The 25,586-nt window shown below is 43.2% G+C and overlaps 1 protein-coding gene across 5 annotated transcripts in view; it reads left to right on the forward strand.

The window, feature by feature from the left end:
- The window catches only part of CLASP1 (cytoplasmic linker associated protein 1), a 164,669-nt gene that overhangs the window by 48,426 nt on the left and 90,657 nt on the right, over positions 1–25,586 (forward strand). For all 5 annotated transcript variants that reach the window (XM_035536857.2, XM_050711378.1, XM_050711380.1 and 2 more), the window contains exons 9-11: positions 22,894–23,046; positions 23,998–24,071; positions 24,855–24,947. In XM_035536857.2, coding sequence (XP_035392750.1) covers positions 22,894–23,046; positions 23,998–24,071; positions 24,855–24,947 — 320 coding nt within the window. The remainder of the gene's footprint in view (positions 1–22,893; positions 23,047–23,997; positions 24,072–24,854; positions 24,948–25,586) is intronic.

Consider the following 25,586-nt stretch of genomic DNA (forward strand, 5'->3'; position numbering starts at 1 on the left):
TAGGAAACTTTGCCTGAGGCTTACAAATAGCTTAGAATCATAGAATATCCGGAGCTGGAAGAGGCCCACAAGGATCATCAAGTCCATCTCCTGGTTCCGTACAGGACCACCCAAACATCAAACCATGTGTCTGAGAGCGTTGTCCAAATGCTTCTTGCACTTGGTGCTGTGATCGCTTCCATGGGGGGCCTGTCCCAGTGCCCGACCACCCTCTGGGTGCAGAACCTTTCCCTAACACCCAGCCTGACCCTCCCCTGTCCCAGCTCCATGCCGTTCCCTCAGGTCCTGTCGCCGTCCCCAGAGAGCAGAGCTCAGCGCCTGCCCCTCTGCTCCCCTCGTGAGGGAGCTGCAGGCTGCCATGAGGCCTCCCCTCAGCCTGCTCTGCTCTGGGCTGAACAGACCAAGGGACCTCAGTTGCTGCTCATGTGTCTTTCCCTCCAGACCCTTCACCATCTTTGTAGCCGTCCTTTGGACACTCTCTAGTAGCTTTATATCATTCTTATATTGTGGTGCTTGAAACTGCGCACAGTCCTTGAGGTGAGGCCGCAGGACCAGGCAGAGTAGGACAATCCCTTCCCTCGACCTGCTAGCTGTGCTGCGCCTGAGGCACCCCAGGGTATAGCTGACCCTTTTGGCTGCCAGGGCACGCTGCTGACTTCTGTTCAACTTTCTGTCAACCAAAACCCCCAGATCCCTTTCTGTGGGACCGCTCTCCAACCTTTCTTCCCCAGCCTACACGTTTCCAGATGGCCCTGTCCCAGGTGCAGAATCTGGTGCTTGCTCTTGTTAAATGTCATGTGGTTGGTGATAATCCAGCGCTTTGATTTGTCAGATCTCTCTGCAAGGCCTCCCCACCACTGAGTGAGTCAACAGGTCCTCCCAATTTAGTGTCATCTGCAAGCTTACTTAGCATACCTTAGGTCCTGCATCAAAGTCATTTATGAAAACATTGAAGAGAACTGGCCTTAAAATGGAGTACTGTGGGAACCTCACTAGTGACTGGCTGCCAGGCTGATGTAACCCCATTTATTGTAACCCTTTGAGCCTGACCAGTCAGCCAAGTGTTCACCCATTGTATTATGTTTTTGTCTATCTGTTTGCTGGACATTTTGTCCAAAATGATATTGTGAGAACAGTATCAAAAGCTTTGCTGAAATGCAAAAAGGTTACAACTACTGGCTTCCCTTGGTCAACAAGTCTCCACAAATGCAGCTAATCATGGAGGTTGTCCTACCCATCTCCTTTTTATGTGCTGGTTCTGTGGCCAAGCCTGGGAACTGGGTGCTTGAAAGTAGTCTCCTGATACTTCTTGTAAGCTGTTTTTTATATAGGATCCCTGTCCCAGTTAGAGCTAAATTGCTGTCCTTAATCAGCAGTCTTAGTAATGACCAAAGACTGCTTGGGGGAGATGAAATTTCTCACACCTCTTGTGTGGCTTTGAATTCCTGTGCTGCTGCTCTCATTTATTTGATGAGATTTGTTTTCAGGCTAAGCATGACATAAGCTTAACAAGTGAACTGAGTTTGGCTGCTGTAATCATCAGCTTCTGATGGGGAAAGCATCCGTCCCTAGGTAACCGGTGAACCTACAGGATAGGCTTTTAGCAGCAATAAGAGCATGAGACACGCAACCCTGCAGGATGAAAAGCATCCCTGCCCTTGCAGAACAGGGTTTGTGTAGTGTACCCACAGTAGCTACAGTTTCCATAACCATGAGATCTTATTCAAGTGTCTTCCAGTGTCTAGACTAAAGAGCACATAATTGTTTTTAAAGAACCTAGGAGCTAATGCTTTTGCAGGCTTAAAGGTAGCCTTACGTTGAGTCTCATTTTCCATATTCAAGCAATTGATCTTATCCTGGACTAGACTGATTATACTATCAAGTTCATTTCTGAGAGAAAGACATACTGATACAGATGGTGTACCCAGTTTTAACATACAGCTGTAGAACAAGTAACTGCAGTTACAGCCCTGTAAGTCAGGGGCACAAAGAGGACCTTTATTCTACACACAGGAGCAGACAAGTGCTGATTTGTTACTCCAGTATGAAGTACAGTTAATGCGTTGTGTGTACTTGGCTCTGGTCTAGCATTATGTTGCCCTCCTCCTTCATTATGTTTGGCTGGAGTATTTTGTTTGCTGCTCAGATACAGTGATGTGAAATAGAGCAAAACCAAACTGTAAAAAGTGTCCTATTTTTTGTAGTATTAAGGCAGCAAATGCTGTATAATGACTGGGTTTCTTTTGCTTGCTGAAGGAATTAATTCTGCCCTGCTTGCTCTGTCAAAGGAATCCTTTTGTTGCATTGTGAGAAGCAGTTTGAATCTTTTATTTGTTTATTCCCCCGAAGCCCAAGACTACAGACAGCCCTGGATAATCCTTGCTTGGTTTACAGTGTACGTGTAGCCTGCAGGGAGCTCGCTGCAGCCAAAGCTTTGAGGAAAAAATGCTGATGGCATTTTCGTTGCAGTTGGCCTTCTGAGTGAAGCCAGGTGAATCTTAGTGCACACAATACACTGTAGAGTAAGAGATAAACATCTTCATTCACTGTACAGCATCACTTGAAGTGCTTTTCTTAAGAATGGCAAAGTAGCAGCTGGATTTCTAGACCAGCTCCTTTTTCTTCAGAGCTCTAACAAATGCTGTTAGATGCTTGCCATGGAAGTGTCTGGTATAGTTGCAGATATTAATGCTTGTGTCTAATGAATATGAAATGTTCTAGGAGTTCTCTGGAATAGCAATTTGTTAGTGCTGGACACTTACATGCATGCAGACATGGGAAAGACAAATTCACGCTTTTTCTTGCCTCCAAATCTGCTCCCTTTGACATTAACAGATCTATCTAGTGATTTCAATGAACAGGGTGCTCTGTAAAGTGCTGGCCAACTATTCGTTGTAATAGCCTTGTGTGGATGTTTTACGCAAGATCGCTCTAAGTCTTTCAGGGGGAAGAGGAGTAGCACTTCTATGTATGAAACGATGTCAACACCATTTCTCCTAATGTCTCCTTTCTGCAACTGGCCGTGGCTCTTGCAGAGTTGTTGCTGCCCCCTCTGCCCCCCACATAGTGGGACCATTCCTCATGGATGCGGTGTGGGTAGGGGAAAGGTGCATCCGTCTTTCCAAGAAATGATGCACGTCTTCTGTATACATCTCTCCTGAGTAACGGCTCTCCAATCTAGTGGAGCTCTGGCTCATAATGAGACCTGACACTTCTAATTAGGTCTGCTTTATGAAGAAGGGGTCTAACTTTGTTCTTAATGATTTGATTTCTCCCACTGCACCCCCACCCTAATTATTACTTGTGAACATGAGAGAGCAGGGGCGGTCCTGGAGCCAGCACTGGAGAGGCAGGGGCTGGGCATGCTTCTCTCCCTCTGTAGCTCTGCCAGTGCATTTCAGCTCTGATTTACACTCCTGCTGTTTGAGCTTTGCGCTGGGCAGGAGCTGAATCTGCAGAGATTTCTTATCACACGAGCTTTTATGATGCAGAGAGACAATCACACTCCTTTGCACTTGAGACTTAAATAAGATCTGATCCTGAGCTTCCACAGGCAAAATGTTTATGCACCAGCTCCCTGAAACTTATTCTCTAGCCCCCCACCCCCTTAAGCTTCATACTTGTCTCTAGTGCTTTCCTCAAATGTGTGGTTTTTGTGACGTGCTGGCCCTTGTCTCGCTACGCTAGGCATTCTGCAAGAATCTGGGACTGGGTTGGTTCTTGTTTATGCATATACAGCGTGCTCCTTGCTTACTGCTCCCTTCCATCCTGCTCCCTGAAGCCTATTTATTATTATATGTTCAAAGCAGTTTTGTCCCTGTTTCTGTCCAAACTATTTCTGGTTTCTGGGAGCGTCATATAAGCAGCCCTGTGCATGCTGTTGACGGAGCATGGGGGAGATCTGGTAGGATACTGGGGTACGGGGGAATTTTGTGACATAGCTGTGCTGAATCCTGCAGAAGAGTTCAAGGTGAACATGGAGCCTTTATTTTATCCATCTGGTCCTCATTAAAAACAGGATTCAAAACTGAGGAATTTGTTTGAAACTCTTGGTGGGGGGAAAGTGATAGACAGCCAAAGGGAACATAACCGGCAAGGTGCTCCGTCAGCTACAGTGGGAAATTCCCCTGTGGGCCTCTGGCATGTGTGGGAGGAAAACAGTTCAGTTCTTTCTGCTTGCTTGCCCCCTGAAAGGCTGGACTACAGAGCCGTCTAAACCAGCACGTTACATTCTCTAGAAAATGCTATATACTGCCAGTTTGAGGTGAGAACTTACCTGAGCAGTATTTGATGGTGCTCTGCACCCTTGGCCACTGATGATCCCACCAGCCATTTCAGAAAGCTCCCTTACGGCACAGAAGTGAGTTCTAGAAGATGGCACGCACTGCAAGTAGTGATGAAAGGAAACCAGTGTCTCATCTCTTAATTTGTGGGCCAGAATCTTCATTTTCTGTACCTATAATGCTTATACCACTGACTCCAGAAAAGCCTGAACTGAAAACAAGGCCTTATCTAGCAAGAGATTTTCTTTTGGCTTTATGCAAGTTCCAGTCACTTGTGTACCGCAGGGACTGGGAGGGGACAGCCTTATGCTTGCTTTTTCCATGATCTGGTAGGGTTTTTTGGAATTGTGGATGGTGAAACGCTGGAGCAGATTGCCTAGAGAATCTCAGTCCTTGGAGATTTTGAAAGCTTGGCTGGATGAGGCCCTGGGCAACCTGGTACAGCTCTTTGAGCAGGAGGTTGGACCACTCGACCTCCAGAGGCCCCTTTCAACCTAAAGTATTCTATGATTTTGTTTTTCATTCGGTAGGAGACAGTAGTTATCTAAGATCTCCAAGTTAATCAGATGTTTTTGACTCGGCGCTTTTATGGCCGTGTGTGTTAGTAAGCTAAAGACAAAGATTGCTGGTGTCATTTGATACCGTGCGTTCGCCTCTTGCTGAGCACTGCAGTTCATCCAAGTGATAACGGTGCTAAAGGCAGAAGAAGAAAATGTGACCTCTGCTAACAGCACAACTCGGTGTCAGCATAAAACACCTGCAAGCCATGACAGAGGCACCTCTGAAAATGGCAACATGTATCTTGTATTGCCGATTAGCCTCTGCTGATTTGATGTTATACGAGAGCTGATGAGAATACTTCATTCTGGTTTTATGGATCTGCCATCAGTGTGGCTGTCAAGTTGCGCATGGGAGTATTTCAATAAAGAATTAAGCTGCAGATTATGCTTTGATTTTAATATGAAAAACTAAAGCTTGATATTTAAGCGTTGGATATATTCTAATTATTTATCGGTGGATCAGCTTGCTACATATTAATGGCTGAATCTGCATTTCATTCCATTTAATCTTCTTGCCATACTTCAAAATACCCTTTTTAAGTCTTCTGAACCTTTATTTTTAATTGTAAGCTTCTCTGGGTTGCTGAGCTCCGTGTTCCAGTTTCCCACGTAGGGAAGCTACACATTTTTGGACTCATTTTTTGACCCTTTTCTGTCATGTTTACAAAAGGAAGCTAAGTAAACCTGGTTTAAATATACTCTTTGTGCCCAAGGCAGGGGGGAACCTCCCCAGACAAACCCACCCGTGTTCCAGGCAGTAATTATCGGTGGCTCTTTGTGTGAATGGGAGGGGGCTTCCCGGGGCTGGCAGGGATTAGTAGGATCCTGGGTTTTAATGTTAAGAAACAAAAATAAAACAAAAACTACTAGAAAACAGAAAGGAATGGAGTTCTTTGGGAAATACCCTATGTTCTATGTTCTGTCTTCGTGGGGTTTGTCTGACAGTGAAAACTTCAATTTAGTCTCCTATGTAAATGGAGGGTGTGTGGTAGTAGGGTTCCACGAATCTTTGCATGGGAAAGAAGGCATGGCAAACAGTTATAAAAATGAGGCTAATTTCTTGGACTATTGATTTTTATTTTTTATTTTTTTTTATTAATGCTGGTATGTGAAGGTGGAGTTGAAATTCATGCTTGCCAATTAAAACACCTGAACTTACTTGTTTTCAAACTCTGGAGCGAAGGGAGTCTAAATATAGTTGTGTGTCACGTGCAGTGCTTCACATGTGCTCGCTCCTCTGTTTGCTCGTCCGTCTGTAAGGAAAGGCAAGCACAGATGGCTGCTAAAAAGAACCAGATGATTTGCGAGTATGGTGGTGTGCTTGCAGGAGTCAGACTTGGATGGGCTCGAGACTGCTTTGATGTCACTGCTTTTAGTTCTCCGTTTAAATTCCTCATTTATGTTCCTTTTTTTTTTTAATTTTGTGGAGGGACTTATTTATGGGTTTTTCCATTCTAGCAGTGTGCTGCTTGACCTTTTGGTCATCCTTGTTAAACAGCCGTTCTTGTTTGCAGAGCCTAAACGAGAACAGGACATGCATGGAGAAGTTCAAATGTGGGACTTGCCTAACTTTGTGAGGGACAATTACAGATTCCTTCTGCTGTAGTGCCAGAAGGGAAAGATCTTTGCATCCATTAACAGCCCCTTTCCTTCAAAGTAAATAATGCCATGAAGAGACCCTCACCAAAGGGGCAGCATGAGCATGGTTTCATATTTTTAGCTTGGTTGCGTTACCTTAGCAGGACAGGAGTTCCCCTAGGTGCAGGTGGTTATGCAGGCTGATGGTTCAGTGCTCTCTTCCCTGTCCGGGTTGTGGCTCCCCATCGTGGATTCTGATCTGGCAACGTTTGGGGAACCGGAGGGCTGTGCCAAGCTTTGTCCTCCCATTGCCCCTTGCTCTACTCCATTGATCTGTTGTATACAGAAGCCCTAAGCCCTTTTATTAGCAATGGGTTAGTCCTATGGGAACTGCGTGCTGTGCTTAAGGTGCTTCAGGTTCTTGAAGTGTTTCAGGTAGGCTGGAAGCTTCTGGGCTGGGTCCATCTCCTTGCTCCTTTGAACGAGGGTGCTGATCGCTGACTGTCACGCTGCCACAGCGACATGAACCACTGCCAGTCATTGTATAGCTGAGCTTCTCAGCTTCAGTCTGGGCAAAATAATAGTTCCTGCTGCTTGGAAGTAAAGCGCTGTGGAATTGAGGTGAGTCATTCAGGTGGCTCAGGTGACCCAGGTGATTTACTTATGAGCCACAGATGAACCAGGCTCATCCTGCTCTCATGTCCTGGGGGAGCCCCAAACCTCTTCTCTGTGAAGAGACCGATAGCTGGTGAAGCAGTGGGCCATGTACGAGTCATTATCCCCAGACAAAATCTCATGCTTCTGGGGTACCTGCAAGCTCTCAGGGCTTTCATGCTTGTGCTTCCCAAAGGAGCAAAGTGATCCAGTGGGGCCCCCAAACTGTAACTGGCACTTTGGTTCATCCAGAGATGCCAAAGGTCTGTTGGTGTGTAGAATTTGACTTGGGGGATTGGAAATGACATTCTCCCACAACTTTTATTCCTTTTCCTTCTAGTTTTGGCTGCTTCTGGAAGCAATGTACTGTTAGCTGTTGGCTTGTCCCGTGTTTGGTTTCGGTAAGAGCTGCTGACAGAAGGCAGTGCCCTGTGAGCATCCCACTATTTGCAGTTAAGGCAACAGCCGCCCATGTTACATGCTAAAAATTACTGAATTGGTTGGAGAAGGGTTTATGGGGCTTTCTTCTGCAACCCAGCCTGCTGACATTTTCTGAGCTGCTACTAGCGATATGCTTTTCTGTTTTCCTCCAGTCCATGTCTTTACAGACTGCAGTCAATTGTTTATGCAAATTTATTTTAATGTTAGTTCTTCATACTGAGCCTTCAGATAGTCTAAGCAATGCCTGGAAACAGCTGCTAATAATAAAAACTTGCTAATTTGGTACTCAGCTCTGCCTCCACTTTCACACCTCCTCCGTGCTATTACCAGCTCCATACCTGATAGTGTTTGAGTCATGGAGGTTGAGTGTTACTTACTGTGCCAACCGATAGTAAGCCTGCCTGTCAGAGGGATTATTAACACTTGGCTGCCTGCAGCATAACACTGACATCGGCACTCCTTCCGCTCTGATCCGTGGAAATGGAAAGCAAATGCAAAACAGTCTGGAATCCCCACTGCTGATCCTAAGCAATATTATAACTTATAATAATAATAAAAACGCCTGTTGTGAAATGAATGATATACAAGGACTTTTACTTTCCTCATTAGATTTATGCTGTCTAAAACATATTTCATTTTAAACAACTTATTCTCCCAACTTCATATACTCCTTATTGATACGTGTAAAAGGAGCAGTCATGTTCCAAAAGGTTTTCCATATGAGCTTTGAAGTATTAACGCTAGAAAGAAGACCCAAGCCAGTTTAGTCTCAGTGCATCATCTCTGTAACGTTCGTTCCTCTGCCGCAGGCTTGATGCTATATCTGAAATTAAATGTGTTTAAAATCAAATACTTTTAGTTCTCTGACATCTCTCATCCTCTTTTGCTCTTTACTCCCTAGAATGTAAATCCTAGGTACATCTGGCGGCCTTGCGGTGCATGTGATGCAGAGTGCTTTTAATAATACTGAACTCAGGCTTTTTTGTTGTACAGTGCACTGGTGTTTTACAGAGCGTTGTGTAGTTGGGTGAGAACCTGCAGGAGTTCACTGGATGAGAAGAAAATAATCAGTTTATCTTCTTGCAAAGCAGAAAGGATACTCTTCTGTACCTCTTCTGCTCCAAGTCATGTGTTTTTCTCCTGGGTAAGAATGCAGAGTGAGGAGGAGGTGACAAAAAATCATCTAAAATAGGGATTCAGTAGAAATGGGGCTACAGGAAATGAAGCAAACCTGAGGAAGCAGCCTCCTCCTGTCTTCGTTTTCAGTAGGTGCTTGAAGGAACTTTTCTTCCCTCAGCTCTCCCCTGCCCTCGCTGTGGCCTGATAGCTGCAGATATTTAGCTCAGGGTGACGATCTTTATAGTGAACAGCTCCATCCTGGAACCCAGTATGGAGTTGCCAAGGCAGAAGCGCCTCAGAGTTCAGCCTGGCTTATTTATTTTAATTTGATGAATAACTTTAAAGAACCCTGTGCAAGATTAAAAGTGATCTATTAACTTTTATTGACAGTCCTAATTAATTAGGATTTATGCTCAAATGCTTTGCTGCTTGGTTATGCAGTTGGTTGCTTATGTGCTCTGTTCTGTTCCTCACTGTTAGGTTATTACAGTATTATGAATCCACTTTGTCTTGATTTCTCAGTCCATCTACACCTGAACCAATACCGGTTGCCTCATAACCTTGCAAGTCCCAGGGAGTAGATGGACCTGAAGTTTTGTGCCCTAGCCAGACAGTCTTCGTGCATTAAATGACACACCGTAATGTATCTGGACAAAAAAGGAGGTTTAAATTGGTCATCCTTGATTCATCCTAGATAGTTATCCTAGGATTTGAAGCCGTGTGTCTAGCAGCTCAGAAAATATTCACCAAAAAGGCATTCTTGGTGGGATGATTGGATATTTGAATTATCACTTGGATAAGACATGAGAGAGAATGTCACTTTTAACATCAAACTCTCTGAAGGGACGTTATAACAATAGAGGTTAGGGGTTCATGACTTCATTTACTAGGAAGTATTTAATTGAATTACTGGACTGAAAGTGATGCTTGCATCTTCCTTGCTGAGCATAAGAGTTGATCTGACATAAGGTGACATTTATTCATCAGTTCTCAGGATATCTCATAAAACACAGCTAATGAAATCTGACTTAGGATTTTTTTTGCAGTCATTTCCATGTCTTCCCTTCTCCACCCAACATCCCAACTGCCCTTTGTGTTTTAGAAACTTGATCTATCTCTCTCCTTGGTACTTTCCAGTGCCCATTTCCATAGGCAACCCACTCTGAGTTAGCCAGTGAATTCAAAATATGGACGGATGGATGGTGCCTGGTGGCCAGATGGGCAGGATGGCCTCCCTGGTTTAACTTCCTGACCCCTCATAGTTGGCAGGGAAAGTTGTCAGTGTGCGGGGTCTGTGTGGGTGATGCTGCAACGACTTGGTGCTTGTAGGGAAAGATACCACGGTGTTGGCTTGTCTGTGTCTCAGGCTCGGTAGTAAAAAGCCCTGTAATTTTTAAGCTTTACAAGTATAACCTTTAGGGTAGACTGTGCATCCTAAAACTGAAATGAAGTTAGGAACTGTTTATCTTCCAGCATGTGTATTTATGACGCTATTTACTACTTGAGGCCGTATTTCACAAAGCAGAAACACAGGGGTGTAATGGAGGCTGCAGCAGATGACTGCTGCTTACGGCATAAACAGCTTGCTGGAAAGGGCAAAGTTTGTTTCTGGGAGCTGAGTCTTATTATGGACTACACTTCACAGTTTGCAATTTAGGAGTAAAATGGAGATGTCATATGTGAAGGGAAGTAGCTCTCTACAGGACAGATGTATCAGTGCAAGAGGGAAGGGGTTGCTATCTGATGTGGCTATTTGATTTAGCAATGCAGTGATCTTTCAGGGTCATGGATGTACAAAATGGCTGTGCAAGCCAGACTTGCTGAAGGGAGAGGAGATAGCTTAAGCTGTTTAGAAAGTGATTCCTTATTATATTAACGAAGTGATGTTTTCTTTTATTTCCGACTTGATTCCTTTTCATTCTTGCGTGGAGGCAAGCATGCCACTGTGAAACCAGAAATCCATACAGATAGAAATTAGTTGTGTTTAATTTGAGAAAATCCCCATCCCTGTAAGACTGGGCAGGAGATTTTCTCTGCATTGGCATAGATTTGAGATTCCTCACGGTTTTTCAGAACTGTGATGTTTAGTTTCCTAAATGCAAATGGTGGTTATTGACATTGCCGCACCTAATGATTTCAGTAGTTTTTCTGAGTAAGTGAGGGTGGTAGGACGTCATTCAGCAGTGCTCACCACCTTTTTAAGTCCCATTCTCCCAACAGCGACTGCAGGTTGGCAGAGTAGTCTACGAAAAAGTGTCACTGCTAAGGGAAGATAAGTGATATATATATATATGTATTTCCAGCAGCTGTGCAAACAGCTAAAGCAGGTTCTGCAGTCAGTGTTCCTAGCTTTTGCATGGAAACCTCTTCATATTTTACCATCTCCAATTCCATTTAGGTCTGTTTTTGTTTTGTGAAGTCTGTAATGGCTATATGCAGGGTAAGATGTTTAGCTGGGTTGTAATTCTTGCTGGTATTCTTTGTCTCTGGTAAATGTGAATGATCCGGCTTGGCTTAACCTTCTTTCTTTAGGGCTAAGTTAAATTATATTACCTTGCATTTGCTGCAGCTTAAGAGCAGCACAAGGGCTGTTTCTGTGGCTCAGATGGTGTCTTATAACTTGTTAAGCTGAAATAATTTGATTGTGAGTCTGAGTCCTGAGGCAAATTCATCCTTCGTTTTACACGACAGACTTTGTCCTTGTACCAGAGAAGATCTTTTGCCTGCTCATAGCTGTGCTTATTCATAGCTTCCACTGCCTCTTACAAGCTCTGAACTCCAATCTAAAACAGGTGATTTATGTCAAAATTAGCCTGCCCACGGTCCTACCTAGTCCCTTTGTTTCACGTGTTTTGTGAGAAAGGTGGTCGCGGGGTCAGTCAAGTGGCAAAGGGACCACAGAGGAGCTGGTAGAATTCGGATCAGGTTCATAGAATTCAGGTCAGGTGAATCACCGCTATGATGGTCTGTCGTAACACATTTTTCCAATTCTGATTTCCTGACTTCTTCTGACTCGTGACGCAGTAAGTAGCCTCATATGAGGGAAACTGCCAATACACACAAAATACATGGGAGACTACCAAAGAACTGAAATGCCCACTGGTGGCATCAAATTATTAAGTCCTGTTTGGGATCAACTTTCAGTTTGGGGTAGTTGCGCAACAGGCTTAGGTTTTACTTAAAGCACAGAGACCTGAGAGTGATTGTATAAGGGCACTGAGCCATGGGGAGAAGGCGAATAGCGCCATAGATGGGGGCCAAATAAGAATGAGTGAGGCAGGATTATGTTAATTGGACTGGTTAGGACACAAGGACTTGCATTTCTTAACTGCTCTTTTTCTTTTAAAAGAAAGGGAGGAGGATTTTCATGCTTATCTTTTCTATAAATCAAGTCAGAATAACGGTAATTCTTTTCAACTATACTTTGCATTATTTATATTATAAGCTCTTTGGGAAAGATGCTTTTTTCTTCTTTGTAGCATACGAGTCTCCTGCTTGCTCGGGGTTTCACAATGCCTCTGAAATATGAATATCAATTTAGTAATCTAAAGTCATTAATGACAAAGGGAAAGAAGTTTCAACTATGTCTCGACTCCCCCCTTTGTATTTCCCCACCCCCCTGAGTATGATGTACCTACCTAATGATGATGATTTTGTCTGAGGGAGGAACGTAGAGGGAAGGTGCTTAGATCTATCTTCGGTTTTAAAGGAGTTAGGGGGAGCAAACAAGCTTAGGGAAAACAGAAGCCATGCATACTGTTAATATTTTATAAGCTCTGGCATATTTTTGGCTTTGGAGCCTTTTTCCCAATGACTTCCTTCCTTAAGGCAATGATTTACTTAAGATGCAGCTTTGAAGGGGTGGGTGAAGAAGGCCCAAGAAATTGGTGTCTAGATTTGGAGCTTTACAATTTTTGATGAGGAATTCAAACTATGCTAATATTGGAAGCCATATTAAATACATATTTTTTCTTTCAGGCTCTGTTATCAAACTAAATGGAATCCATATACTTTGTTGAAGCATGCATCAGATAGACCACCCTTTTGCTAAAACCTCTCCATGCTTATTTGAAATCATAGAAGGAAATCTGACGTGTCGGTGTCTAAAAAACAGCCAGGTTGAGTTCCGTGTTCACGTGCATTCTTCTGCCATTTGGTCAGGTTGTGATCTTTTCGGATGATCTGGAGTCATGTGGTTCTGGGTGTTTTCTTTGCCTGTTTCAAGTATGTGTTAAAAAATTGAGATAATCCCATCCATATGATACAGAAAGAAATTTGTGGGAAGTATTATTAGAAATAAAAAACTAAAAGAAGGTAGATTTAGATTAGGTATTAGGAAGAAATCATTTTCTACGGCAAGACACCGGAACAGGTTGCCCAGAGGAGCTGTGGCTGCCCCATCCCTGGCAGTGCCCAAGGCCAGGCTGGATGGGGCTTTGGGCAGCCTGGGCTGGTGGGAGGTGTCCCTGCCCATGGCAGGGGGTTGGAACCAGGTGGGCTTTAAATGTCCCTTCCAACCCAAGTCATTCTGTGATTGAAAGGCCTTAGTAACTTCTGAAAGTTACCAAACAAGTGTTCTTCACTAAAAGTAAAAAGAAATGACATATTGCTCTGAGGCTGGGTGTTTTTATTTTCCAACTGGTACTTAGAGTCCAAAATGTTTTCATAATCTGTTACCTACTGGTTTCTACTTTTAAAAGAAAAACATTTTTCCAGGTTACTGTTGAATTCACTGATCATCTTGAGTCTGGCTTCTCTATAATACTCCTGGAAAATGTAAAATGCTAATTATTCAGTTACTATATTTTTTTTTTAATTCAGTGTATCAAAAGAGAGGATACAAAGGTGGCTTGATTCGTGGCAAACCTTTCTCAGCAGAATCCCCAGGTTCCCCATCCCTTTCCCTTGCCAACAGTTGCAGTGTGATGCTGCAGAGAGCATACAGCCAACTCTTTAACTTCAATAGCAGTTGTCCAGGAGCTCCTAATGCCATTGCCAGTCACACTTTCCATCAGCAGACGTGCCAAACCTCTGGTAACTGCTTGTAGATCTAGAGTATGCTTGGTAATAAAATCCAACTTTTGAGTTATCTTTAAATAAAACAAAATTCATCTGTATGCTTTAGTGTTTGCATATATGCCTTCTCAGGCTGTAGTAATATCTTCCTTTAAAAAGATGAAACACTTCTTTATGATAGAAATTCCTGGTCATCATTCTGATCATACCTGCTGTAGTTGATAATCTTTCTCAAGATGCATGTAGGGTATGGAATCGCTGCCCATTGCTCCCTATTATTCCTTCCATGGCAACCACCTGTGGTTTTAGACAGTCTAATCTCGTGGTTATTGGCCCACTGAGCATTTTTACAGTTTTTTAAATGGTTAACTAATTAAAGTCTATTAATTATGCATCAGGCCAGGCATTCTGGGTGGAAATCACTGATGTGTAATGTGCATAACACCATATAATTTCTGCAGCTGTAGTATCTGTGTTCTTGCATTAGCCTTTAACCAAGCAGATGAACGCCTTGAGGCAGAAGCCTTGGCTCTTGTTTTCTGTGGCTCCATGAGACTAGACTGATGGCCTTGCTTTGTTCCTTTTTCATCCGTAACTGCACATGTTGCATTTATTTGCTTGGGGGGGGTAGGTCTGCTTGGAAAGGTTTGGATGCCTCCAGCTTCTTGTAGGATGAAAGCAAGGTCTTGGGCTAGGCCGGACCTACATCTTCCCCAAGGCTCTCCAGCACACCGTACTGGCTTAACTTCACAGACCCAGCTATCCTAAGACCTGTTGCAAAAGGAAACAAGGCCGCGGCTCATCATTTTTATCTCTTTGGAGGTATTTTTAGGAAGCTTACGGCTGCAGCATTTCTGCCTTTCTCCTACCCCAATGTGCTCTGGGAAACTTGAGGCAATAAGATGCTTACAGCCTTTTTGTAACAGTGCTTTGTCCTAAAAATGTCAGGATGCTCTTCCCTTCCTAATACAGCTCTGTGTATTAGTTGTCACCACTTCACAACTCGATGTGGCGCGTTACAGAAAATGAACAGCCCTTCAGGAAGCAATATGCGAGAGCAAGATAAAATGCAATTTCCTTTTGTTGACAGTGTTGCGTGGTACAGAGCAGCCAGCGCCTAGGTGAGCTACACTTAGTGATAAGTACTGGGGTGGGTGAGGGATTTACACAGGGGATGCCATTTGGGGCGTGCAGGCTGGAGAAGAAGATGCCTTTTGGGATGGTGTCATGGCAGCAGATGGTGCCGATCGCTGGAAACCCGAACCACGCTCTGCTCTGTGAGGCTGGCGGCACCTGAGCAGTCTGCGCAGCACTCCTGGCCTGCCTGGGTGAAAAGCAGCTGTCCATTTAAAGGCTTCAGATTCCCGCTGTGCCTCTTAATTCACTTCATTCGAAGAAGACATAGACAGTTGAGGTAAAACAAAACCACGTATTGATTCCCCAGGTATCAGCTTTTTCACTTGGGTTTTGGCAAATAAAGCCGAGCCCTGGCCAGCAGATGTCTCCCTGGGAGCTCAGTTTAGCATGGGCTTCAGTAGCTGCTCCTGCGCAGCACTGCTGAGTACCAACCCCGGGAAACACAGAAAATTCAATTCCAAGCAGGGCTTAGCTTCCAGCAACCTGTCGACGACTAAATTAAAACTTCAGTATCTTACGATGTGATTTCCACTTTCACTGAGCCACTCGCAAATATCCTGTCTGAATATGCGTAAACCAGTTTTAAAGATTATATTGGGAAAGTAAGTAAGTATTTGGAACACTGCTCTCAGACTTAGCAGGAGGGAGGAAAAAGTGGCTTAGGAAAAGAGATATGTTTCGGAATGGAGCTTAATCCAGATTCTGGCAATGCCCTGAGGTTTTCAACCTCTTTCGACCTTGCTCTTCAACCTGAGCTGCACTGCCATGCGTGCCTGCGGAGGTGCTGCCTGAAGGAGCTCCTGTGCTTCTGCGGAATAGAATTTTGCTGCCTAGTGAACAAAAGGCAGAATAACTCAATTCCTCTTTTAGAATTATTTGCCTAAATAATGAAACTTTGCTAAGGATGAGGAGAAACCTTACCATTGGCACTGTGCAGCACAGAGGATTAATACTAGTTAAATGGAAAGCTTTGTGCTTTACCTGCTGTTCAAAAATCAAGCAACATTTTCCTGCAGCTGTGCTAGACCTGCAGTAAGGCAATTAATTCTTACGCTTCTGGAAAAAGGTATTTCCTGACTCTAAAAGATCCCGTTGGTCCATCCTGTAGATAGCTTTTCTCATTGATTGGTGTCTCTGGGGCTCAGGTTATGTGACCCATTTTATGTTTTTATCTGTGAAGATTATGCCAGCAAGACTGCTGTGAGGAGGTGTGGGGTCTTTGCTTGCAGCTACTGCTGCCGAATTTTTTGCTCTGCACAATTTAAAGGGTGTTTTCCAGGGTCTAGAACAAAAAAAGGGGCAGAACCCTCAGGTAAAGGCAACAGGGAGAGCTGCAGCAGTGAAACAAGTGACACCATGTTGCTGAGCGTGTGATGGACTGAAATAATTGGTGTGAGTGTGGAAAGCTGCGGTCAGAGATAATCCTATCTTTGTACAGGCAGCCGGGCTATGAACTGCAGGCTCGTGCTCCGAGAGGTCGAACAGCAAGCCTTGGGTGGCAGGGAGGCTAGGTGTGGTGTAGGAAAAGCCTGCTTTTGCCCTTCAAACCCAAACTGTATGCAAACACGTGGGCTTTTGGGGTGGGAGTATTTTTTGCAAGGTGTGTGTTGTGGATTTCCTGATGTAATTGAGGTCTGGTGGAAAGCTGTGTGTGGCTGGTTGGAAAAGGGCACTGTGAGAGTATTGTATTTCCAAGGATGACTTCGGGGAAAACAAATCTTTTTCTCTTTTGCTTTTTGCCTTGTGTGCATGTCTGTGACTGTCTCGATTTTTTTTTTATTTTTTTTTTCCCAATCCATATGGAGCGAAGTCTGCCTCTGTGCAGCCCTAACACATGCACTTGTGATTCTTGTTTCGTTGTTTGTATGAACGGTACTAAAATAATCAGTGGAACTGATGGACAGAAGTGTCTGAGAAGTGCTTTGGCTGCTGTATTCTTGGTTGTGTTAATACACATGCCATTAGAAAGTGCATGGTATGGGTTGTTAGCATGAAGACAATAATATTGTGAACTTATGGCTTTAAAAATCATGTTTTGAAGCAAAACAATTCATAAATGTTAAATCCTTTTTATTTGTCTCTAGTTTTCAAGTCTTTAAGGCTCTTGTTTTCAATCTACTGTTATCATGGATAAAACTTGCATTGGAACTGTCTGATTCCAGGATTGGAAATCATAAAATCCCTCAGAAAAGTGATTTGAATCATTCATGAGTAGCATGATTCTGGATGGGTCTTCTACCAGAAGATTTTGTCTGATTTGTCAGGCTAGTACTTGAGAACAGATTTCCATTTTGCAGGGGCTATTTCTTATCCTCTTTGCTATAAGTTAGTATTCGCTTTCTATATGTAGACTGTGTCTGCCTAGTCTGTTGTTGGGCGCTGTTGTGTCAGGGTCTGTGCACATTTCTTCAGTTAACTTTATTATACTGGAATTGGTTTAAAAAATGTGGGATTCCTGTCTACCAAAAATGTGGCTTGTTTATTATTGCTGCTACTGCCAGATTGCTTTTCTGCTTAGAGGGATGGCAGAAAACAATATGCTGTGAGATTGCAGTGGCTGTGTGCCGATAGACTGAGCAGGAGGAGGTATATCAAAACAATTGCCTGCCTATAAATATGATCTATTTGGAGCAGAAAACAATTGAAAGTATTACTGCTTTCAGGAATTTTATTACCCTTTGTGGTGGCAGCTGAAGACCCGTTAGGTTACGAGCATGATCATTAGCTCATAATTAGACAGAATGAGGCAGCAGTTCAAACGATGAATCTCATTTCCTAGCTAAGAAAGGAAAACTGAAACCCTTGGATTAAAGGCAAGGATTATTAAAATAAAAAGCAAGTATTCATCCACTTACCTGGCATGCTGTGACTCCGTGCTAATGTTCTTGGATTGGCTCTGAGCACCACCTTATCTCTGATTAATCATGGTCTCTGTGTTAATATATTTATTATGGTCATAAAATATTGTCTTGATTTCCACTGTAGGAACCTTATTAAGAAGAACAACTCTCCCACACAATTCTATTCCAGTTTGCAAAGGGCAACACATAAGAAGTAAGCGAAAAAAGCCAAAGTGATGGTGATACACAGATGTCTGAGGGTGTCTGTCTGAAAAACATGGACTAAATGCAGGTGGGGTCACATCTGCCAAAACGAGGAGAAAGGAGGGGCTGGAGAAGCATACTGCATGGCCTTTGGCATCGGTGGCTTTTCATGCTGCGTGTCCTGTGCATCTGAAGAGGCTCCGTGGGTCTCCAGGGAGCTGGGCTTTGCCTGCCAAGAGGGGCTGAGCACGGGACTGTGGTGTGCTGAAACCTCTTTCAGCTTCAGCGTTGGGGTGTGTGCTCCTGGTGTCAGACCTGTGCAGGGGCTTCCCCTGGTACTGCCCAGCCTCACCTGCCCCTGGGGGGAGGACTGGTGAGGGGCGTGCAGGCGGTTTGCTCATACGTGAGCAAAAATCAGCTAATGGGTTTCACTGCAGGTGCCAGGGAGCCAAGTGGTTTTGCACAGCCGACTCACAGCTGTCTCAGAGCGAGGGATTTACAGGAGAAAATGTCTGGATTTATTTCTGTAGCTATTTAAATTTTTGAATATGGTTTTAAAATATTTTCTACTAGAGATCGCTGATTTCCTTTGGGATGGCATAAATAGGTTGTTTGCTGTAAGGAACTGAAAGCCGGGTGGAGAAACCTAGAGAGTAAGCAGCGCTGCTGCAGATTCTGCTTCTTTCTTCTCGGTGCTTCACTCCACTTAGATATCAAGCTAGAGATTTTGAGTGCTTAAATTTAAATGTGTAGTTGAAGGGGTGGAGGGAGGCTGTGTGCTGGAAAGGGAGGTTTGTACAAGTTGCCTGCTGCCTTCAACTCCACCAGCTTGGATGTGGGGTACGTGATAAACGGGCGCAGTGGGGCTAGAGCAGACCAAGTAAGACCAAGTACCTTGCAGAGATGGGCCCCAAGGCCGTAGCAGGGCATCTGCGATGGGAGCAGACATAATTGTCAGCTGTTTTCCCCATCTCTAGTCAGCACAGTTAGTGCTCTTCTCTAAAGCTACAGGTAAATAACTAGATTCCAGTCTGGCATCGTAACGTTTTTAAAAGCCAGAAAGCATCTCACTTCATCAGAGAGGAAATCTGAGCCACAATTACTTTGCTTTAAAAGGTCCCAGGCTGATAGTTCAGGCAGGGAAAATGCCGGCCCTTATTTGCTGTGGTTCCTGAGCAGCCAGCACAGCCTCCTCTCCCTCTTTTACACCTTGGCCAGACGTGAAGGGGTTACATTTTGAGATGAATAATGACTAAATTTATTCGTCATGGACAAACGATGACAGCTGTTGAGATGCTCCTGTTAGCGCTTCCCAGGGGATAAAGTCAGGCTGGCTCCCAGCGCCAGCCAGCCCAGCCAGGCAGAGGCAGCTCCTCTGCAGCCGGATTGTTTGTCCCGGCTTCCCCTCGCGAGCAGGGAATTTCCTTCCTAGAAGTGCCCTGAAGTTTCCTGGGCTGAGATGGGTGTTCCCGAGAATCCTGCGGAGGTGCTGGAGAGGACTGAAGCCATAGCTGTTTGAATCCATGTGCGAAGACAGCATGCCTAATGAATCCGAGGGGCAATGATTGATTATGCTCTGGGCTGAAAGCCGCGGCTCTCTGAGAAGCACCGTTACATCTGGGCACGCTATGGAAAATATGAAGGAATGTTGAGGAAGCTTATTTGCAGAAGGATATGTACTTGTAAGCTATTCTTTCCTTATTAAATAATGTAAAGGGATTGAAAATTTTAAAGCAAACTGTGTTCTCTGCTTCCCTAAGACAGCAGAGTGGTGAGCAGACAAAGGCCTCTTTTATAGGGGCATGTCTCGGATGGAGAGCACTATGTCCCTTATAAATGAGCACGGGGGGGGTGTGTATGGGAGAATATCCGTGGTTATTTAATGGTACAGTGTCGTACTGATTCTGCTTTGGTGCATCTCTGCTGGAGTGATGAGTTACACCCATGCTGAATTTGGCACCTCGTGATTTGTAGACGGGCTGCAAAAAAATATCATCCTGGTTCAACTGATTGTTGTGATCACGGGTCAATGGATGGGGGGGGGAAAGGCTTTTTGAAGATAATGGGCAGTAGCTTATTTTTCTCTTATTTTCTGAACTCCCATGTTCAGGTTTCTTTCTGTTCTTTGTTTCTCTTTCTGTCCTGCACATGTGCTGCTGAACGACTTGGTGTGCAGTTCTGCATGTCTCTGTTATTCTACACTGCTCAGATCAGAAAATGCTGTTTGGTTATTGAAGGAATACTAGATAACTGTTTTTTATTTATTTTTTATAAACTTAATGAAGATGTGATTGTAACCTAAACATCCCCAAACCTGTGGGCTAGTTGGTTGCTGGTTTTTTTTTTTTTTGTGTTGTTGTTTTAGTTAATACTCAGAAGCCTGTTTTACACTGATTTAATTGCTAAAATGCTACCGAAGTGCAATCATTTTAATATGTTTTTCTGAATTTGTATGTGTTACATAAAAGAGCAAACCACACCCTCTTTTCCTTTTGGAGGGATGAGGTTTTAAAAATGCAGATGCAAGAGGGAGGGAGTTAAATAAGAGTGTCTAGGTAGGCTGTAATGTGACTGACGGAGGATTCTGTTACCAGATGCAAGTGATTTTGAAGTAATAAACTACGTTTTGAGTATGACTGACGTGCTCTTGGCTGGTAATATATATGATAAATAGTCGTTTGTTTAGTATCTACATACAGGCATTTGAAATAAATGCAACTGGGGCAAATTTTGTCTGGAAGATTTTGTATTCAAGGTCTATACAAGTTTATCTGCATCATTAAACCCCTTCCTAGTGGCTTCAGAGCTTACACATTTTAAAGTCTTATTTTGATCTGCCATACCCTTCTCTGTAATTCTGAGCAAATGTTATTGAAATTATTACCTGTTTGAACTAGACTGTATCTTTCAGGGGGAAAAAAATTGTTTTCAATAACTTCTTGTAGTAGAATATGATGGGTAAGACACCTCGTAACCTGTGGGTAGTAATTCCTGTGATGACTGCACAAAATGACAAAAAAATACCACACAAATGTTTGATTTGTTTTTAAATTCCATCCGGTCACCTTGTTGGATATTTTCTATTGGAGAAACATCATTAGTAAATCACACTGGAAAAGTACATTACTGAGTCTGCAGTTACCAACCATACAATCAGGCGACTTGTTAAGCATCAGATCAGGCTAAACCATTCCCTGCAGTGAACTTTCGCTTGATTTAATTAAAACACATTTTCCAATCCTTTAATCGTTCTCATAGCTCTTCCCTGAGCTCTTGTCAAGCCATATATCTTGTTTTTGACTCATGTCCATCAGAACGGAAGGTTATCAGTGTTGATAGGGAGGTAGCACGTTCTGCATGGCTCCTTTAGGGTGCTGTGGTAGATCCCCCATCCTAAACGTGGCTGTTCTTTGCCTTAGCTGTATGACCTGACACTTCTTGATAAAGTCCGTGTGTTTACTTTTGCCTGAACAATAGTTGAAGTACCTGTTATTACCCCTGCTTTCCTTTAGAAGTTACTTTTTTTGCTAGCCCTTTCCCATACTGCCAGACTGTTTGAACATGAACAGTAATGGAACAAGTCCTTGGGCACCGTTCTGACCACGTTGGGTGCTGTCCACCTGCTACCTCAGTGCTGTGACTGGAGTATGGCATCACGTGGGTGTGCAGCTCACAAATGGGGGCTTTAGGGTTTTAGATGATCCCTCTACAGGTCTTCTGTGTCCAGCTGTTAGTGAGCCATTTGGGGCAGGGAAAGCTAAGGCTAAGGTCAATACAAGCCGTTCCATGATTCTTTCTTTTTGCCTTCCCTAGAATGTCTTACTGTTATTAATTTATTTTCTTACTTTCAGAGCTCTCAATGTGTATTGAATTTCACTCGTTAGTGTCTAACTAGGAGCCAGTATTTGTTACTTGATACTCCCAGGTGCTTTCCTGAATAGGGATGGATTAAAGCACCTGCTTGTGTCATTTGCTAAGTGATATTTCACTCAGGAAATATTCCTGAAACAGTGGAGAGGGGGGGGCATACCTTGGATTATCGGGTAGAGATGGGCATGCACCAGGTCTCAAGTCTTGAATGAAGCATTAGTGTGGAGAAGCGAAGTGATGGGGAGTGTGTGCGTGTGTGTCTAGCCTCAATAAAATATACACACCATCTACATCAGCTGTCCAAATGTTTTGCACCCTTCAACCTAAGGCCAGTTTTCAAAGTGGATTAGCTAATCTGTGTAAAACTGCAGTATAAGCACTCTTTTGGAATTGAAGTGACCTTCACCAAGAACCAAAGTGGCTGTAACTCATTTCAAGTGAATATATGTTCGTGTCTGGAAGTAGGGCCTGCAATTCTCTTTAGATGTATACAAAGGATTCACTAAGCTTCAATTAACCCAATACATCTTTTTTTTTGGATTTAAGGTAACTTTTGCTGTTTCCTTGTAGACAAATTCTGCTGATAGTTTAAAAAGTTAATGTGGGGTTGTAGCTCTGGGTTGGGTTTGTGATTAATGGTCCCAAACAGAAAAATCTGTAGCTTAACAACAGCATAGGTGTTGCTGTGTGATCTTTCCTGGGTTAGTCTGTTTATTCTTCATCTCGTGCTATGGTTGGGATAGTTAGGATGGTGTGAAGGGGCAGCCATCTCTTCCTGGTCCTTTCTGTACTTGGATTTGCTCGTGTTCTTGGTTTTACTGCAGCCCATGGGGAAATAGCTCTTGGAAGCAAAAACATCAGATACAGACTGTAGACACCTTAAGTATTAGCTGTGGCTAATCTTTTAGTTGTAGATCTGTGGTTTATTCTTTCTATCTGGACACATGCATTAAAGCATTATAATGCACTGGCTGCAGTAGCATAAGAGAGGGTTCAGTGGCTGGCAGTCATTCCTGAATAACCAGGGCTCTAGCATGAAGAAGCTGCCAAGTTGGGAACTGGCAGAACAGACCTGACTCAGGTGTCAGTAGACCATGTAATGTGTTTGCCGTCACGTGGGCATGCTCCTTGTGAAGTCTCTTTGCTTCATCAGACTTACAGTTGACTATGCTTTTTTTTTTTTTTTGGCAGATAAAAATTTTGATGATGAAGACTCTGTGGATGGGAACAGACCTTCCTCTGCTAGCTCCTCTACATCTTCAAAGGCCCCTGCAAACTCACGTAGGGTTGGGATGGGGACTACCCGCAGACTTGGGTCTGCGCCTCTGGGATCCAAGTCCTCAAGTAAGCTGATCGGACATATGAATTTACCCCTACGCAAAGTATATGTAGTCTTCACGTTTCAACTTATTTCATGGACTTTCGGGCTGTGTAATTCTCAGATTGGCCCTGAGGATCCAGTAACAGATTATCCCCATGTGAGACCGTTACATGTGTGTTTGTTGAAATGCCACAATCATCGAGGGTCAAACAGCCCCCACATCTCTATAATGCATGTTGCATTTGTGAAAGGTTGGAACTGTGCAGTTGTGCACTGAGGGCTTTGAGTAAATCGTTCCAGTGATGCAGAGTGTGAATTTTTATTTTTATAGCTGCAACTCTGCAGCTGGACTGAGGCAGGCTGCTAACAGCTACGTGCTAAACTTTGGCCTGTGCAACCTACAACTGATATGTTGGCTTCTTCTAAGACATTGCTCGTAGTGAATGTGAGAAAGAAAAGGGAGCAATAATTCTGAATGTGAGCAATAATTCTAAATGTCATTACAAAACATCCAGAGAAACAGAGGAAGTTCCCTGTGCCCCAGTCTCTAATCTGATTAATATTCCAGTGTCTATTTATCTTCGTTATCATTTGTCTATTTGTGTACCTGTCAGGAGATCTGCACCTTCATCTATTATAGATAGGATTAAATCCTTTAAAATAAAATCTCCTATGTAATTAAAGCAAATATTCCCTTTCATCTTTCGGAATGTCCCCTCTAACTGTTGAGTGACTACTGTAATGACTTCCCTAATGTGCCCTCTGTGCCTAGGAGTTGAAGGATGCTGTGCATATGCAGTCTGTAACTGGCATTGAATTTCCCTGCCTCTGTTTTCATTACATTTGCAGCACTGGGAGACTGTGTGGGTAGTGAACTTTCTCCTGATTAGGTACCTTGATAGATAGCTAGTGGTTTCTTAATTGATTCTCTTGTTGATAAGAAGATTGAAAAGGCTTTTTCATATACATGTTAGCAGCCAAAGAGGGAGCAGGTGCTGTGGATGAAGAAGACTTCATTAAGGCATTTGAAGATGTCCCAACAGTTCAGGTAAGTAGAACTGTCTGCTAAAGTACATAACAAAACAGCAGAAGGTGGATGTAGGATCTAATCACTGACAAATTGAGCTTCACTTGAATGCTGGCAAATCTTAAGGGGAAGGTAAGTTGAAAGTTGTAGGGAGGCAACGCTGAAGTGGTAGTAGCTGCCAGTAGTTTGTGTGAAATGCTTAGAAGTGGAGGGAAAGGGGGTAGGAGGATTGTGGTGAGGACGCTGAGCTGGAACTGGATGTGCATGTTGAATAGCGCTGTCTGGTTGAACAAAAACTTAAGTCAGCAAAAGCCTCCCTGCATTTCGTCTGTGCCGTATGCAAACTGAAAAGAGTAAAGGTGATTTGTACTTCCAGAGTCACTGTTGAGTGCTATGACAAGATAGCACATTTTTGCTGGTAGATTTACCTGGGTAGCTGAAATGTGTATCCCCTCTCCTTCACCGGAGTTTACCTGTTGGGACAACTGAGCACAGCTTGAGTTATGCATTAGACTTTTAACTTTTCTTACTGACTTTTGTTCTTTTGCTAGACACTACAGGAATTCCACTTAAAGTTGCAAAACTATAGTAAAATCCTTTGATCATCATGTGGTCATGTAGTAATTTTTGATTGCAGGAAGTATGTAAATTCTTTTCATTATGCAAAACTAGCTAGGATGTCCAAGACTAGCATGTGACAGTTGAGCATTGAGGGGTAGAGGACAAAAGAATGTAGATGGGAAATGATCTTATTTTCTGGAGTAAATCTCACGTTATGTTGCTACTCTGTATTTAAATTTACAGATTTATTCTAGCCGGGATCTTGAGGAATCCATAAACAAAATAAGAGAGATACTATCAGATGACAAGCATGACTGGGAACAAAGAGTATCTGCTGTGAGTAGTGGTTTTTGATATGAACTCTATTAATACAAGGTTTTCCTGCAGTGAACTTATCCCATGAAGAGGATACTGGGAAAATCTCAGAGCAAGGCAAAAATGCATTTTAAGTGGTGAACATCTGTTATGTTTCCCCAAGCTTGGGGAAATGTCTCCTTATGAGACTGAATTTAAACCACATCTGTGGAGGAAATTGCTATTTTTGATATAAAAAGAATCTGGAGAGACAACATCAGGTTGAACTGGAAGTCATGCAGGAATTCCAGATGTGAAGCTAGAAATTTGCTAGCAGATGCTGAAATCAAAATGTCAGAAGTGGGATTCAGAATCTCTTAAAACTTCTTGACAAGGCAGAATGTCATTTTGCCTAGAGAGAGCTTATTTATACTTTTGCAAAAAGGAAATACAAAAAAAATCAGAAAATTTACACACTTAAAAAATTCGAATAAATGACTATGACTGTGGGAAATGTAGTAGTGTGAAATCAGGCATTATAAGCATGGCAAGATTCAGTCTTATATTCTGACATGAGCTGTGTTCCTTAGTATAAATATTATACACAGTAGACTTTCATCACTGGTATAGCAACTTTGACATGTCTGTCAAATCATATATCACAGATCTGAGTGTCAAATT

This window comes from Cygnus atratus, chromosome 6, assembly GCF_013377495.2.
Source record: "Cygnus atratus isolate AKBS03 ecotype Queensland, Australia chromosome 6, CAtr_DNAZoo_HiC_assembly, whole genome shotgun sequence".
Taxonomy (NCBI): domain Eukaryota; kingdom Metazoa; phylum Chordata; class Aves; order Anseriformes; family Anatidae; genus Cygnus; species Cygnus atratus.